Raw genomic sequence first — 16,932 nt, 5'->3', positions numbered from 1 at the left:
CTATCTATCTATCTATCTATCTATCTATCTATCTATCTATCTATCTATCTATCTATCTATCTATCTATCTATCTATCTATCTATCTATCTATCTATCTATCTATCTATCTATCTATCTATCTATCTATCTATCTATCTATCTATCTATCTATCTATCTATCTATCTATCTATCTATCTATCTATCTATCTATCTATCTATCTATATATCTATACAGCTTTCCATTTAACTACGGACGGAAAGTATAAATTTTGTTTAAGAAACTTCATAAATAAAACAAAGTTTTCTTTAGAAAAAAATAATTGTGTGTTTATTTCCATTTTATTAAATGCTTAATTACAGATAAAAAAAATTTGTCGTAAGAAATAGTTTCGCTCTTTACAAAATACAAATACTTTAAAGTCTGTAGAGTTTCTTCTTTTGTTTTTCTTTTCAAATAATAAAAAAGATGTATTAAGAAGTATAACAGCCTCAACTCTAAATACACAACTGTTTTAAATAAAAAACCGAAAATATAAAAGAAATTTTTCAAAACATATTGCATAAAACAAATATCTAAACGTAAAACATAAGAAACATTAAAACAAACAATACATTACATAAATAAATCTAATTAAACATTAACATTTAATGATATGAGAAGGCAATACAAAAAAATATATTTTGTTTTGTTTTGTTTTGTTTTTTTTTTCTAATAAAACAAATTTATTCTATACGTATTCGTGTTGATCTTCGTAAATGTGACCATTCTTTTTTAACCAATTTAACTAACATTAACATGGCTATAATATCGGATAGAATTAAAATATAGAAAACATTTTGCCAACCAAAGCCGGATACCATGCCCGCCATTAAGGGGCCAACAGCCGCACCTAGAAATTAGGATAATTTAAATGTTTTAATAGGAGTCGTTAAGGAAAGTCCATTTTATGCTTTACCTATGGAACCAGTGCCATCTATAATAGCTGTAACGGTGGCTAAAGCTTTGGCATTGCCTTCTAACGAACTGTGTTGGCCAAGTTCAGCACTAACAGAAGTAGTAATTAAAGCATAAGGACCATTAACTAGAAAACCTGCTAATACCAGCAAAAATATGATTAAGAAAACGGACGTGTTACCATATTGCTGATACATTAAAAGCTAAAAAAAAGAAATTGAAAGATAAATTAATTTTTACCTTTAGAAAAGCAAAGACTAACACTTACCACAGGTGCAGCTAAGAATAACATAACGGTACACGTTGTAGCCGACATACCAGACATATCGGATACCATACCGGCAACAATAGCTCCAAATATACCACCAACATCAAATAGTATGGATAAATCTGCTGATAAAGTTGGTCCCAAGGTACTGGACGATTGTATATATAAAGGTAACCAATAGAGGAATGTATAACTGACCAATTTGGAAAAGAATAAACATAGAGAGAATTCTATAACACCGGGTATATATAAAGCATCTATTAAGCTAATGGGACGTTGGACGTGATGGTCGTGTGTGTGAGAACGTGGTAAAATTGGAGAACGTTCAGTGGGACGATAATTAACCTCCTAAAAAGCAAAAAATTATACATTATTAATGTGAAGAACTTTAAACAATAAAAACTTACCGTTTCATAAGTATTGGCAGCACCCACTATAACACTATTATCTTCAATGTCTGAATCATTATCTGTTGATCTTTCTGCAGCTGTGCCCTGCTGTTGATGACAACCCACCATTTCGGGTCTATCAACCATAAACAAAAACAGCAGAAAACCACAGCTAGCAATAATTATACCTGGCACAATAAACGACAAAGCCCAATCGGTTTCCACATACTGAGCGGCTATTAGTGTTCCCAAAATATTACCAATCGAAGTGTGACTATTCCAAATACCGAAAATTAAGCCACGTTTCGATTTGCCAAACCAACGACCCACTAAAGTAACAACACCTGGCCAGCCAGTAGTTTGGGCAATACCCGCACATGCTTGTACTAATACAAAATAAGCCATCGTATGTATACTCCATGTTTTGGCTATACCAAATAGATATGAAAATACACCCGAAAAAATCATACCAAAAGCTAGGAAATATCTAATGGAAACACGTTCGGCTACAAAGCCAGAAACAAACATAGCAGCGGCATAGGAGAAAAGAAAGGCAGAATCTAATATGGCAAATTTGGCAGGAGCACTGGAATCATCTGAAATGGTTAAAGAAATGAATTAAAAATCAGTATTTTGGTTAATTGTATGTTTTATAATCGTTTTACCAAATGGCGCATAGCCACAGTCATTTGAGCTGGCATTGTGCGTTATATCTGAGGAACAATTAGTATGAAGAACTGATTTAACCACAGATATGGGTTTGCGCGACATGTGATAGCAGGTGTAGGCCAAATAAGTAAGACCAAAAATCGAGGCTTTGAAACTGTAATACAGAATGAAAAAATGAAAGGATTAGACGCGAAGAGATAAATTGAGAGATACATAGATAGATAGATAGATAGATAGATAGATAGATAGATAGATAGATAGATAGATAGATAGATAGATAGATAGATAGATAGATAGATAGATAGATAGATAGATAGATAGATAGATAGATAGATAGATAGATAGATAGATAGATAGATAGATAGATAGATAGATAGATAGATAGATAGATAGATAGATAGATAGATACATAAATAAAAAAATTCTACTTACATTGTTTCCTTTCTACATCTCACTTGCGGACAACAGCTTCTGGCCAATTTCTGTACAGCCAATACACCCACTGGGATGTCATTATAACTGTGACTCATTCTGCGTACACGATGCGGGCTCATATGCTTTTAAACAAAAACTTAGACAACGACAACAAAAATGCCAGCTTCAATAAAAAAACTACCGGCCCTGTACAATGTAGTCGTTGTCTTTGTCTTCTGCGAAAGGGCGTCGTAGAACTATTGCAACAGTTGTTTAGTGTTCAATGATCTGAAATTAATAAGATAATAATTGTATCAATACAATAGTTTTATACTAGAATCGAATGCATTAAATTCCGATTGAGATTTAAATACTTTAATATTTATTGAAAATAAATATTTGATGATGTTTGCTTATTTCATTATGTTTCGACGCTATATAATGTAAGTGTCTAGATATATATAAATGTGATATTATTGTTATCAATAGAAATAGAGTTAATTAATGAAAAAGTAAAAATTATGATTACAATTGCTTTCGAAGTAAACAAAGGAAAGTTATTTGTACATATGTGTATGTACTACATATTAAGTAAATGTGAGTCAGGTTTTTTAAAGAAATTAGAGTTAAACTTTAAAATGTATATGTATATACGAGGCAAAACAAGGAACGATTTTAGAAGTAGTTTAATTGTCACTAGTTCTTGAAGGAAAGCAAACAGAATCAATTCAGACTCTTGAAGAGTAATCTTGCAGCAATTTTGGAAGCCAGAATGAACGTTAGTTTTACAGCATTCATGTTCCATAAATGTATGCCTTAATGTACCACATATTGTTCAATTGACCATTGCAAGAATTTCCCTGCAACAATTCGATTCCAATGTTGACCTTGATTTCTCCAAGATGAAATTCTTCGGGAAACGACAAAAACACTAACAATGGCTCTTAATGAAATACTCTGTATACATAATAGCAATGTAATAAACTGTTTTTTTTTAAGTTATTATCAATTTGTTTAAACAAAAATATTACACCCGCATTTTTACTGACAATTGAAGATTCACACAAATACATTAGCACAATATTATCTCCGAACAGCAAGAGACAGAATCATTAGCTAACTATAACACAGATTTAATTTGCATTTAAAACAACTACCAAATAAATTGTTTTTGTTTGATAAAAAAAATAAACTTGATAAACAAAAACAACAACTATTGTTTTATCTTAAAAACACAGCCATATAATAATTTCCTTTAGTTTTTGCGTATTTTATTTATGATTCATTAAAAATCTCCAATTTCACATACAATCTTATTAAAATTTACTTTATTTTTTTTACAAAATTATGTACACAATGCCAATTTTCCTAGCATTTTTTTAAACAAATTGTTTTTTTTTCGAAAAAACTATTGCAATATATTCTTTTATTTCAATAGTTCTATTCTTATGTTGCTTTGTTGGCATCATTCCTTAGATAAGCGTATTTTTATCACAATTTTATTTATTTTCAATAGTTTAACATTTAATTGATTCTTTGTTTTATTACTTACATTTTTTGTTTATTTTTATGTTTGTCAATATTAAAATAATATCTGTAAATAAAGAAATATTTTGTTAGAATGTTTAGATTTTTCGTTGGGTATTTTTCCCGTCTTTCTTTTTGTCTGCAAAATCTGCAACTGTTTATACGAAGTGGGCGATGACAACAAACATATGCAAATGTCAACAAGTTGTCAGTTGTTGGAAATAAAATCAGAGTTGTTTTTTAGTTATTTATTAACACTATGGCGACCGATAATAAAGTTGTATGGCCACACATGTAAATTTTGATCAAAATATATGTTTATTTTGAGCTTCTTCTTCTTCTTTTTAATGATTGCTGGTATGTATTACCAACGGAATTAGAAATACGTCACGTCAAATCTTTGACGTGAGGCCATACAGCTTTAAAGAATTATGCATGAAATATAGACTTAAAAAGCTTAAAACTAATGAAATGTTCATTAACCGTTATTAAAAAGAGTTCGAAAATTCAATCAATCTATCTATCTACCTATCTATATATCTATGTATCAATCTATCTATCTATCTATCTATCTATCTATCTATCTATTTATTTATCTATCTATCTATCTATCTATCTATCTATCTATCTATCTATCTATCTATCTATCTATCTATCTATCTATCTATCTATCTATCTATCTATCTATCTATCTATCTATCTATCTATCTATTTCTATCTATCTATCTATCTATCTATCTATCTATCTATCTATCTATCTATCTATCTATCTATCTATCTATCTATCTATCTATCTATCTATCTATCTATCTATCTATCTATCTATCTATCTATCTATCTATCTATCTATCTATCTATCTATCTATCTATCTATCTATCTATCTATCTATCTATCTATCTATCTATCTATCTATCTATCTATCTATCTATCTATCTATCTGTGATTTATTAAAACCTAAATTTTTAATTCTAAAGTAGATTTTTTGTTATATTTGCAGAACCCTACGACTTTTTGTCTTTATCTTAGGGTTTTATAGTTGAAACGAAAGGTTGACTTTTCGACTTTTTGCATTTAGTTTAAAGTCGATTTTTCGACTATTTTCGACTATTTTTTGACTTTTTTCAAGTTTTTCTGACTACTTTAGAATTTTTGAAATTTTTTTCAACTTTTTTAAAATTTTCGACTATTTTTGACTTTGTTCTATTATTTTCGAGTTTTTGACTTTTTCCAACTTTTCGACTTTTTTCGACTTCCCGACTTTTTTCGAATTTTATTTACAAAGTCGACTCTTTTCACAGACGATAGTCGAGTTATCGACTTTTTTGGAACAAAATAGTCGACATCCACCTTTTTCGACAAAAGTCGATTGTTCGAAAGTCTATTTATAGAACTCTACTTCATCCGTTAAAATGTTGATTGTTCGAAAGCCGATTTATAAAACTGGAATTTTACACGTTTCATCAAATGTTCATTCTAAAAGTAACACCGCGTGCCATAGACTAGTTCATTTGGTTGTTTATACAATTACGTTCGAACACATGTTTGAATGTGTGTTGTATGTAGTCAATTGCACGAGTACACGTTTGTGTGTTTGTATATACATTTTGTATTCATTGAAAAAATCTTGTTGCTTTGCCAACCGACGAACGACGTCAACACTGTCGTCGTTCGTGTCTGCTGTAGCCGAACGAACAAAAACGTTCAAAGCTGCTGGCTGTTTTTCTTCCAACCAACAACGATGTTTCCACAATTTAGTTGCTTTGCGTACACGTCGTCGTTAACGTTGTTCAGACTAAAACCGCGCGGTAGTGTGAAAATTTTCGTGTAAATAAAGAAGCTTTTGTATTTTGTTGTTGCTGGCTTTTCTACAGTATTGTGTGTGCGTGTGTGTTTTTTCTTTATTCTTTTTTGTGTCTTTCTGATTCAAACCCATAGAATACCACTTAAAACCCAATATTGGGTGAAAGAAAAATTTTTCTTTGGTGTGTGCGTGTGTTTTTTTTTTGTTCCTTACATGTTTGACCTTTTTTTGGGTTGAAAAAAAAAAGAAACACAATTAAAATTTTAAGAATTAATTAGAAAAAGTAACAAAATATTTACATTTCTTTTCAGTTGCTATAAAACTATAACAAAAACACTACAGGAAAATTATAAAAAGAAAACAACTACAACAGTGACGTCGCTGTTAATTTGTCATTTTTTCTTGAAAGAAGAGCAAGAGACGACAAGTGCAAAAAAAGGCGCTAAAGTTAGCAGAGAAGTTAACGTGTGTTTGAGAGTGTGTCGCAGTAGTAGTAAATATTACTGCTGTTTTTATTGGAACTACTACAACAATAATAACAACAACAATCTAAAAATATCATCATAATCACAACAATGGTGGAAAAATTGGATGCAAATTCTGAACAACAATTTGATTTGAATTTAATTGAGGCCGTTAAAGTAAATCCCGTCATTTATGATCGTTCTCATTACAATTACAAACATTTTGTGCGTAAAGCACAAGTTTGGAAACAAATTTCCGAACAACTTGGTATGCCTGGTAAGTGTTTTCTTTCGGTATCTACATTTGTATCTGCACATTTGTTTCTAATTGACAACCATTTAGTTCATGATGTAATAAGTAGGTACATAGTGAATCGTTTAAGTGTGGAACTATATTATTGTCCATGGATTTTATTTAAAAAAGTATATATTTGTTTAACAATATTCATAGATACATTATTCATTCTTATCTATTCATTAAAAATAAACAAAATGCCTAGTCCACTCAATACGAACAATTAAAAAACACATCCAACTCATACTGTCGAACTAATTGTATATGGAATAAGTTCTCTGTGCCTTAGCTAATGTCATTTTCCCTGTATTTTTACGTATTGCTTTCCCTTTTCTCTGGTTTTTTCCCTCCTAGTAAATAGAAATGTTTTCTATACAGAGCTATTAAAGAATTGATTGCTTGTTAAGACAAAACGAGCAATTTTTATAAATTTTAATAATATATAAACAACACTAAATGAAGACATTACCTTTAAATCTGCTCCTAAGTTTAAACAAAACTCAGCATGTTTTACTGTAACCCAGTGGTTTTTGTAGTTTTTTTTGTTGCTTTATCGTAAAGCTAATTTTTCTGGTTGGACTTCGTCGATTGTGTATAGAGATGATGGTGCTGGTGGCGACGTCAGAGTTGTCAGTCGCCACAACATTTAATTACACTAGTTCGCATAAATGTGTTTTTTTTATCGCTGTTGACTTTTATTTTTGTAGTATTGCTGAGCACTTTTTTGCTTTTGTTTTCTTTGCTTGTGTTTTCTTTTTTCATTATTATTGGAATGGCAACATCAGCGTCGTTCGTCTCTTTTACACTACTTTTAATTCGCTGTCTACGTCAATCGTAGACGTTGTTATCTTTTTCATTCCACTTCTTGTTTTTTGTGTTTTTTTATCGGTCGGACATGTCGTGTGTTTTGTATGTTTTGTTTTTATTTTGTTGTTCGTTGAAGTAGATTTTGTTGCCTGCACGGTTAAAGACGTTGTTAGATAAAGCGTATAATATAGTTCCACAGATTAGGGGTTTCAATTAAAGAAAATAGGGAAACTTTTTTGTGATGAACTATCTATCTATCTATCTATCTATCTATCTATCTATCTATCTATCTATCTATCTATCTATCTATCTATCTATCTATCTATCTATCTATCTATCTATCTATCTATCTATCTATCTATCTATCTATCTATCTATCTATCTATCTATCTATCTATCTTTCTATCTATATTTTACAAAGACTTTTGTCAATTTTGTCTTATGAATTATTTCTTTCATTCCAGAACAAAAATGTACTAAACGCTGGAAAAGTTTGCGTGATAAATTTGCTCGAGAAATGAAATTAAGCACAGAATCACGTTGGCGTTATTTTAAACAAATGAGTTTTCTTGTTGAGTCTATAAGGTAACTAATTACTTCAATCAAATCCTTTACAATCATTAAACATTTCTTCAAATCCCAAATAACAGGCAATATCGCGAATCGTTATTGGGGAAATGTGGCCCTTTACCCGCAACCCAAACAACTACTAACACCCAAGTTACACAAGTGGATGCTAATCAGCAACAACAGCAGCAACAAACCCAACAACATGCTGTTGTGGATATATTTCCCTTTAATGGTGCAGCCGCTACATCAACACAGACTATACATCATCCACATGGTAAGTTCGAGCTACAACAAAATATTATAGAAACCCTCCATTTAAAAAACTCCCAAATTTTATAATGATTGATTCATGTGATTCATATATAGTTAATATTACAGTTACAGGCGATACCCAATTAACCACTACAACAGTGGCAGCGTCAAAGGATACAAAAACATTTTACTATGAACCACCTTTGAAACGTGAACGTATTGATGATGATCAACAACAGCAACAGCAGCAGCAGCAACAACAGCAGCAGCAATTGCAACAACAACATAACGATAATATGTTGAATACCATAAAAATATTTCAAAATTCTATATCACAAAGTGTAAATCCAGAGGATCAGTCGTTTGGTGTCGTAGTCACCGATATGCTGAATACACTAGGTGTTCGACAAAAGGCCGAAGCTAAAGTTCATATAATTAAATATTTAACTGACATGCAGTTGCTGGCTCAACATAATAAATATTAAAATTAAAAAAAAACATTACTAAAATAAATAATTTAAGAATATAATATGTATCTATAATAAAATAATTTTTGCAGTTTGCAAATAATAATAGTTTTAAGCTATTTAGCAAACCTTATATAATAGGTACATTCTATAATATACCTTTTCAAGGAAAATTAGTATATTTTTGGCAAAATATTAATAAGATTTGTTTTTTAACCTGTTCGAGGTGCAATTTTTGTTTTACATTAAATGAGAGAAACAAATAAATACAATATATAAATAAATAATTGTTATTATATGATTTTTTGTTGTTATTATACACATAGCTCTTAACTATAGTTAGTTGTAATCTACAAAGCGATTTGTGAATACTTGACAAAAAGTTAACACAACAATTTACAGATGTTCAGTTCAGTTCTTGTTTAATTCTAGTTCTTTTCTAGTTCAGTTCTAGATCTAGTTCAGTTCTAGATCTAGTTCAGTTCTATATCTAGTTCAGTTCTAGATCTAGTTCAGTTCTATATCTAGTTCAGTTCTATATCTAGTTCAGTTCTAGATCTAGTTCAGTTCTATATCTAGTTCAGTTCTATATCTAGTTCAGTTCTATATCTAGTTCAGTTCTAGATCTAGTTCAGTTTTAGTGCAGTTCTAGTTCTAGTCAGTTCTAGTTCAGTTCTAGTTCAGTTCCAGTTCAGTTCTAGTTCAGTTCTGGTTCAGTTCTAGTTCAGTTCTAATTCAGTTCTAGTTCAGTTCTAATTCAGTTCTAGTTTAGTTCTAGTTCAGTTTTAGTTTAGTTCTTGTTCAGTTCTAGTTCAGTTCTAGTTTAGTTCTAGTTCAGTTCTAGTTCAGTTCTAGTTTAGTTCTAGTTCAGTTTTAGTTCAGTTCTAGTTCAGTTCTAGTTCAGTTCTAGTTCAGTTCTAGTTCAGTTCTAGTTCAGTTCTAGTTCAGTTCCAGTTAAGTTCTAGTTCAGTTCTAGTTCAGTTCTAGTTTAGTTCTAGTTCAGTTCTAGTTCAGTTCTAGTTCAGTTCTAGTTCAGTTCTAGTTCAGTTCTAGTTCTAGTTCAGTTCTAGTTCAGTTCTAGTTCAGTTCTAGTTCAGTTCTAGTTTAGTTCTAGTTCAGTTCTACTTCAATTCGATTTAGAGCTAATGCAGTTGTAGTTTAGTGCAATTCTAGTACATTTCTAGTTCAGTTTTAATTCAGTTCCAGTTATAGTTTAATTTTAGATCAGTTCTAGTCCAGTTCTAATTCAATTCAGTTTTATATCAGTTCTTGTTCTTTTCTACAAAGTACATTTTTAATTTAGATTTAATTCAATTTTAGGTTATTTCTGCTTCAGTTCTAGTTCAGAACATTTCTGATTAAAGTACGCCTAAATTTTTTATGAGTTTAATCTAACAGCAAGTTAACCATAGTTTAATTGAGTAATAAGAAACCCGCTCTTAGTTTTTGAGTACAAAATTAAACTTTGCAGTGCTGCCATACAAAATAACAGAAAACGTCACTGTTTGTTATCAAACTAATGCATAATTTATAAAAAAGAAAAGGATAATTATAAATCTAATTGGAAAATTAAAGAAAATCTAAATTAAAAACAAAAAATTTTGGGTTTTAAAGTTCACCTATTTAGTACCAATCAAGAATTAAAACATTTTACTGTTTAGTTTTACACTATTGCTTTTCTTGCTTAGGTTTAAACCACCTCCATTGGGCGCTGAAGCTAGCAAACAAAATTAACTAACTGAGTATTCAAAAACAACTTTCGAGAATTAATTTTAATTTAAACTTTAATCTTTCACTTAAAAATTGGCCCTTAAGGTTTTTATTAGCGTGTCTAACGAACTCTATCAAGATATTGTGTACAAAAAAATATTCTGGACAAATAATTAATTAATTTGTAAACCTCTTAAGTAGTAACACTGTGCTACAAATAACAATAAATATATGTATATACATATATGACTGTAGTTTATTTAATCTAGTCAATAGTCTTGTCCGTAATTTAGAGTATATATAGTCTAGACTATAATCTATAGTCATATTTATAATCTGGGCTTTAGTCTGGGCTATTGTTTATAGTCCTGCTTTTAGTCTGCAGTGTAGTTTAGTTTCTAATTTGGATTATCGTTTAGTACATGATCTACTTAATAATCTAAACTATAGACTATTTTATACTCTCTATTATAGTATAGGCTGACTAAAGTTAGAGTCTAGGCTGTAGTTTACTTTATTAGCTAGTTTTATGTCTATATTAGTGTCTACTTTGTAGTCTGTATTATAGATTATATAATCAAGACTTGTCTGCAACTTAGTCTATAGTGTGGACTATAGTTTAGCCTATAGTCTTATATATTATCTAGACTTTAGTCTGGGGTATATTGTAGTTTATAATATGAACTATAATCTAGTCTTGACTAAATTTTATAGTCTAGTCTATAGTCTGCTTTATTAGCTAGTTTTAAGTCTAAATTGCAATTTACTTTATAGTCTGTATTATATATTGTATAATCTTAACTTGTCTGTAAATTAGACTACAATCTGGACTTTAGTTTAGTCTATAGTCTTAATTATAATGTAGTCCTGGGTTATATTGAAGTTTATAATATGAATTATAATCTAGTTTGTAGAGTTAGTAGTGTACTAAAGGTATAAAACAATAACAAATTTAGATGGAAACAGCTGTTTCACTTTTTTTTGGATCTGTTTTCATAAAAATACATCCCTGATCTAATGCGACCTGCTTGTTTTTTTGATTCATTTCAAAAAATGTAGAGAGCCATATGACTGTCAAATTTTCAAATCTCTCTCATGATGTGTGATCCCATCCAGTGTACACTTAATAAGGTAGCCTCGTCCGCACAGCTGATCATCAGCTTTTACAATCTTATCTGTCAAAATTCCTGTTTGTTTAGCTCCGGCATACGTTCAAAATCAATTTCAACTATTTTTAACACGACCAATCACTTTTCACAAAAAACACCTTTAATTCGGAAAATTGGTCTTCCCAATAGATATAGTTATGATTTTCAGACATTCCACGTTTAATTAATATAATATATTAATATTAATAGTTAAAAATTTAAATAATTGCTAAAAACTCATATTTTTATTGTGTTTATTTGTTGCTTTTTCATTCTACACACACAGCTTTTTTTGACAGATGGGATTATTCTACAATAACAAATCGCCTGTTGTTTTTGTATTGTTGTATTTGTTGTAGCGACGAGGCTACCTTATTAAGTGTACACTGATCCCATCCGTACTCTTTCAGGCGCCTAAGCGACATATCAAATATTTGGGACTATAGTCAAGTTTATAGTCTTTTTTCTAGTCTATACACCAAAATGAATCTAACTCTGTAGCATTGTGTTAATAATGTCATTAATATTTGACAATCAAAAGTCTCACTTTTTTATAAAAATGAAAAATGCATAAAATAAAAATAATTAATTTACTTGCGATTATATTAAAAAAAAAAAAAATAATTACTTGCGTACGTAAAAAATTCTTTAAGACAAAACTGTCACATAAATTAATTGAAGAAAACAAAAACAGAGATACAATTAAATTGTAAATCTATTGTCAACGGGACACCTAAATTAATTAATTTAGGTCGATACCAGTTTTATATGAATAAGGGCAGGTTTCTTACTACTCAGTTAAACTAGGTTTAACTTGCTGTTAGATTAAACTCGGAACATTTTTAGGCGGACTTTAAACGATGATTGTGTGTGTTCAGCTATGGATTTAGGATCAGTTGTTGTTGTTGTAACAGCTAAAACTATACAATAATCTAATTGGGGGGTTTCACATCAATGTCCAGGCCTAAAAATTGAGCTACTTCAATTGGATGCATCCATAAATCCATTGCACTGGAAGGATCTTCGTTTCCTCATGTAGGTGATGTTCCCAGGTAATTTGTAGTCAGCTCGTTACAGTCCTTAGGACGGCATTTTTGCAGCTTTAAATGTTTCTCCACTGAGTATCACTGAGCGAAGGTGACCACACTGGAGCAGCATAATTAACTACTGACCGACCAATAGTTTTATATGTACCCAACAAGGTTTCTTTATCTATATCCTAAGAGCTGCCGGCTAGCGCATTGAGGACCTTGTTTCTACTTTGCAACTTGTGCGTGATTGTAGTGGGTTGAGCTGAGGAATTATAGAGGCTATCATATGTGGCACCCAATATTTTTCGGTGGTGCACGGTCGGAATTTTGGCTTCATCTACCACGATGCCAAGGTTTACGTATACTTCCTTTGTCCAGGTGCTAAAAAGTGTTGTTGATGACTTCGCTGATGATAATTGTAGGTTACGCTCAGTGAAGAACTTATGAATTTCGTGGAGATAACCATTCACCATAATAGTACAATTGTCCGCATATGAAATCACTTTTACGCCTTGTTGAGGTGCGGGGAGTTTAGAGAGGTAGAAGTTAAACAAATGTGGCGATAAACTCCACGAACGACTGACGTCCACTCACGAACCATCTCTTCGTGTTGTTGGGCAGTATGGATTGCAGGATATCCTCCAATAGTGTGGCGTTATTGACAGTGTCGAAAGCCCTCGACAAGTCAAGAGCTACTAGGACCGTACATTCACAGGGCATCTGCTGATTTAAGCAACAACAATCAAGGATCAATTGATTTAGTATTTGCCAACTTTTCAGTCATAAACATAAACAATGAACAGCTGTTTTTTGCAAATGTTATTTTTGTAAAACTTTAGAAAAAATATAAATAACTATTTAGAAGAATAATATCGGGAAAAGAATATAACTTAACTGGCTAATTACACTCAGTTAAACTAAGATAATAAGTAACTTTAATGATTACTGAAAAACATGAAACATATATTAAACCAGGTTTAACTAAAGAATGAAGATTAACTTGATCAGAAAAACCCGCCCTAAAAGTTTACAAAATGCAATTGTAAATGTAAGAGAATAGGTATTGCAACGATCTATTAAATTTTAGAAAAGAATTTAAAGTTTATTAGATTCTAAAAACTATTTAACTCTCTATCCAAGAGAGTTAAAAATTAGAAATACACTTTCACCAAGCTAGCACAATAACTCACCCAGAAACGTGTAAAGATGCCCAGCAGTTCGATGGGACAGTCCCGAACTGATCACTTAACCTACCACTTGTGGTGGCCCCTAGCCACCTGACTACCCAGGTGACCGACCATTTTAACATGTGCTTGTTCTACGAGGAAGTCAATCGTCACTCTACAGCCTACAAAGAGACAGTAAAGAGACGATTGCCTCCGCTCCCGCTTACAAAGGGGACTCGATTACAAAGAGTTTCTTTGTGACAAAAGACCAAAAACATACGAATTGGAGTCAGACAGGTGGTAAGATATTAATGGAACTAAAATTTGAAAATTTCAAGTGTCTATTCTCCAGAATACTATGGGACAATAATGTGACGATTGACCCAAAAGTTATAAATTGGAGTCAACCAGATGGAGGAATATTAGTAGAAAGTAAAAATCATTTCTTCAAAAGATGGGTAAAACAACTACTTTCGGATGTACAATAAAAAAAACAACTTTTAAGAGTATAATCTCTAGGTTACTTGAGGACAGTAAAGAGACTACTGTCTCCGCTCCCGCTTACAAAGGGGACACTAAAGTGACGACTGTCTTCATACCCGATTACAAAGGGTACATTCGTGGCGAATGACGAATTACGATCATCCAGGTGGGTAACTATTAGTGGAAATTACTGTCTTTTCGTATGCATTGACTCTTTGTCGAACTGCTGGGTGGCGGTAACGTGTGAAGTAGAGAATTTTTCAAAATAATTACAATATTAAGGTATGATTAAATTTTAACACATTTAATATTTAACTTAGTATATGCACTAAAGGTTAACTAAAAATAATTTAACAAAACGATTGAATTTTAACCGGTAACCGGTTTGAAATCATAAAAAATCTTTAACATTTTTCAAAAACAAAAAAAAACCGGGCTTAATTGTAAAAACAATTTGTATAAATAAGTGTAATGAAATTTTATTAAACTCAGTTTAAGTTAAAATTTTAAAGTACAAACGTAAGAAAGAATTCTTGGTTAAAAAAAAGAAAAATGTTGAAATATGTAAGAAAATTTGAAAACGAAAAACAGAATTTTTAATTTAAAAAACAAAAACTATATTTTTTCACAGTTATTGTTGATCACGTTTATCGTCTGTGCTGTCGCTGTCGATGATGATGCGCATGCTCATGTCAATAAAGAATTCAAAAAGGAAGATGGTCATGGTCATTTCTCTTATGGCTACGATATCACCAACGGCATAGGAGCTGATGAGGCTGGTGATCAAACGGCTGTACATGGTGAATTTCATTTCACTACCAAAGAAGGTGTACCGGTTAAGGTCAGCTATACAGCCGATGCTAATGGTTATCATCCTCAAGGCGATGTTATACCCACAGCACCACCCACACCGGCGGCCATTTTAAAAGCTTTAGATTACATTAACAGCCATCCTAAAGTTGAGAAAAATGAGGATCATAAAAAACATCATTAACTGTCGTCGAGATATATAAATTATTATTTTTATTTCTTTTTATTTTTTTACAAAATTATTTTTTATTTTATTTTGGAATATATTTAAACAAAAACAAGATCAAGATTTGTTAATTTCCATATCCAATGATTTGGCCACTAATATTTTCTTTAAATCATTGAATTTTGAATGATTTTTATCGCGCAATAGATCGTATATAATCGATTCAGTAGTTGTTATAAAACAACCGGCAGAACGTAAACGTTCTAAGGCCATATTACGATCCTGATGAAGTCTCGAGGTTACACAATCGGCCACCACAAATACATTTATATTTAGGGCTAATAAATCGATGGCAGTTTGTTCAATACAAACATGGGACTGAAAGATATAGATAAGATTATGAGACAATCGAATAAACAAATAGAAGTCTAGTCTGGTCTATATACTAGTCTATAGACTGATTTATAATTCTGGACTATAGTGTAGTATATAGTCTGGACTATAGTTAAGTCTATAAACTGGACAATAGTTATATCTATAGTCGGGTCGACAATGTAGTCTATATTCTGGATTATAATATAATAAGTAATATTGACTACAGTTTGGAATATTATCTAGTTTTGGACAACAGTCTAGACTATAAATGTATTGTAGTCTATATAATATGGACAATTGTCTAGACTTTAGATATACATAAGTTAGACTAAAGAATGGACTATACTATAGTATATTATCTGTATAGTCTAGAATATGGACAATAGTCTATACTTTAGATATACATAAGTTAGACTTAAGAATGAACTATACTCTAGTCTTTAGTCTAATCTTTAGATTAAACTGTAACATATAGTCTATTTTCTGGATATAGTATACTCTAGACTCTCTAGGCTATAGTTTTGTCCATAGACAAGTTGGACTTTCTTTACTTCTTTCACTAACCTCCAACCCATATAAAATCACATCACTTGGCTGATCTCCCTCAAATATGTTCTTCATATCACATTCAATTTCTGGAACAATCATACTAAAACGTGTTTTGCTTATCAAAGATTTGGCATGACAAATGTCTAAATCATCTACCGTTTTACCCAATTTTTCGGGATTTTGTTCGGACACTACCAAGGGAATATTTAAAATTTTTCCAGCTTCTGTCTAGAGAAAACAAAATAGGCGACACTATTATATTATTTTAGCCATAATGTAATAAGTACTTAGTTCATTCCTGATTTTAGCATTAATCGACTTACCAAACGTTTAGCATTTTCAATTAAATTATCGAATAGTAACATAGCAGGACGAAATTTCTCTTGAATGTCACACAATAAAAATAATGTCCTTTTGGGATTTAAATGTTTTAATCTGCGGGCCATTGAATGGAAAAGATGGTTTTTTTACTGAGCTATAAAAATAAAATATTATAATTTATTTTTGTACAAATTTTATTCAATTACTTCTTTACAGGGTGCTTCAAAAGTTATTTAAGATTTTGTTACTGTTTTCGGTCTAAAGTCTTAAATTCGTTATTATTTGCATTAAAATACCTTGTTAATGTCAGCTA

General features: G+C 31.0%; 4 protein-coding genes and 1 long non-coding RNA gene across 11 annotated transcripts; 2 read left to right on the top strand and 3 right to left on the bottom strand.

Moving 5' to 3' along the window:
- Positions 1-286: 286 nt before the first annotated feature.
- Positions 287-4,381, bottom strand: LOC111686923 (glucose-6-phosphate exchanger SLC37A2). Its single transcript, XM_023449310.2, has 7 exons — positions 4,229-4,381; positions 2,695-2,964; positions 2,259-2,416; positions 1,612-2,189; positions 1,205-1,552; positions 938-1,139; positions 287-871 (listed from the first exon to the last, which is right to left on the bottom strand). The coding sequence occupies exons 2-7, from the start codon at positions 2,814-2,816 to the stop codon at positions 705-707; spliced, it is 1,575 nt and encodes a 524-aa protein (XP_023305078.2). The 5' UTR covers positions 2,817-2,964; positions 4,229-4,381; the 3' UTR covers positions 287-704.
- On the top strand, positions 2,981-9,147 carry LOC111686917 (transcription factor Adf-1-like). Of its 7 annotated transcripts, none has more exons than XM_046954631.1 (5): positions 2,981-3,119; positions 6,317-6,746; positions 8,036-8,156; positions 8,222-8,415; positions 8,508-9,147. In XM_046954631.1, the coding sequence occupies exons 2-5, from the start codon at positions 6,581-6,583 to the stop codon at positions 8,876-8,878; spliced, it is 852 nt and encodes a 283-aa protein (XP_046810587.1). In that variant the 5' UTR covers positions 2,981-3,119; positions 6,317-6,580; the 3' UTR covers positions 8,879-9,147. The 7 variants fall into 7 exon arrangements, with proteins under 7 accessions (XP_046810587.1, XP_023305073.2, XP_023305072.2 ...); XM_023449305.2 differs by lacking the exon at positions 2,981-3,119 and adding an exon at positions 5,935-6,083 and having other exon boundaries at positions 8,520-9,147; XM_023449304.2 differs by lacking the exon at positions 2,981-3,119 and adding an exon at positions 5,935-6,083.
- LOC124420708 lies at positions 6,847-7,599 on the bottom strand. Its single transcript, XR_006941318.1, has 2 exons — positions 7,234-7,599; positions 6,847-7,162 (listed from the first exon to the last, which is right to left on the bottom strand). It is a non-coding gene; the product is annotated as an uncharacterized LOC124420708 (long non-coding RNA).
- Positions 9,148-14,888: 5,741 nt separating the features above from the next.
- Positions 14,889-15,491, top strand: LOC111689755 (pupal cuticle protein Edg-78E-like). Its single transcript, XM_023452214.2, has 2 exons — positions 14,889-14,962; positions 15,030-15,491. Exons 1-2 carry the CDS (start codon positions 14,951-14,953, stop codon positions 15,390-15,392), a joined length of 375 nt encoding a protein of 124 aa, XP_023307982.2. The 5' UTR covers positions 14,889-14,950; the 3' UTR covers positions 15,393-15,491.
- Positions 15,379-16,794, bottom strand: LOC111689756 (isochorismatase domain-containing protein 1-like). Its single transcript, XM_023452216.2, has 3 exons — positions 16,622-16,794; positions 16,314-16,526; positions 15,379-15,752 (listed from the first exon to the last, which is right to left on the bottom strand). Exons 1-3 carry the CDS (start codon positions 16,742-16,744, stop codon positions 15,492-15,494), a joined length of 597 nt encoding a protein of 198 aa, XP_023307984.2. The 5' UTR covers positions 16,745-16,794; the 3' UTR covers positions 15,379-15,491.
- Between the last annotated feature and the right edge of the window lie 138 nt (positions 16,795-16,932).

Source organism: Lucilia cuprina, chromosome 6 (assembly GCF_022045245.1).
Source record: "Lucilia cuprina isolate Lc7/37 chromosome 6, ASM2204524v1, whole genome shotgun sequence".
NCBI classification, from domain to species: Eukaryota; Metazoa; Arthropoda; class Insecta; order Diptera; family Calliphoridae; genus Lucilia; species Lucilia cuprina.
Note: the sequence above shows the minus strand (reverse complement) of the source record. Positions and strands in the feature narration are given on the sequence as shown.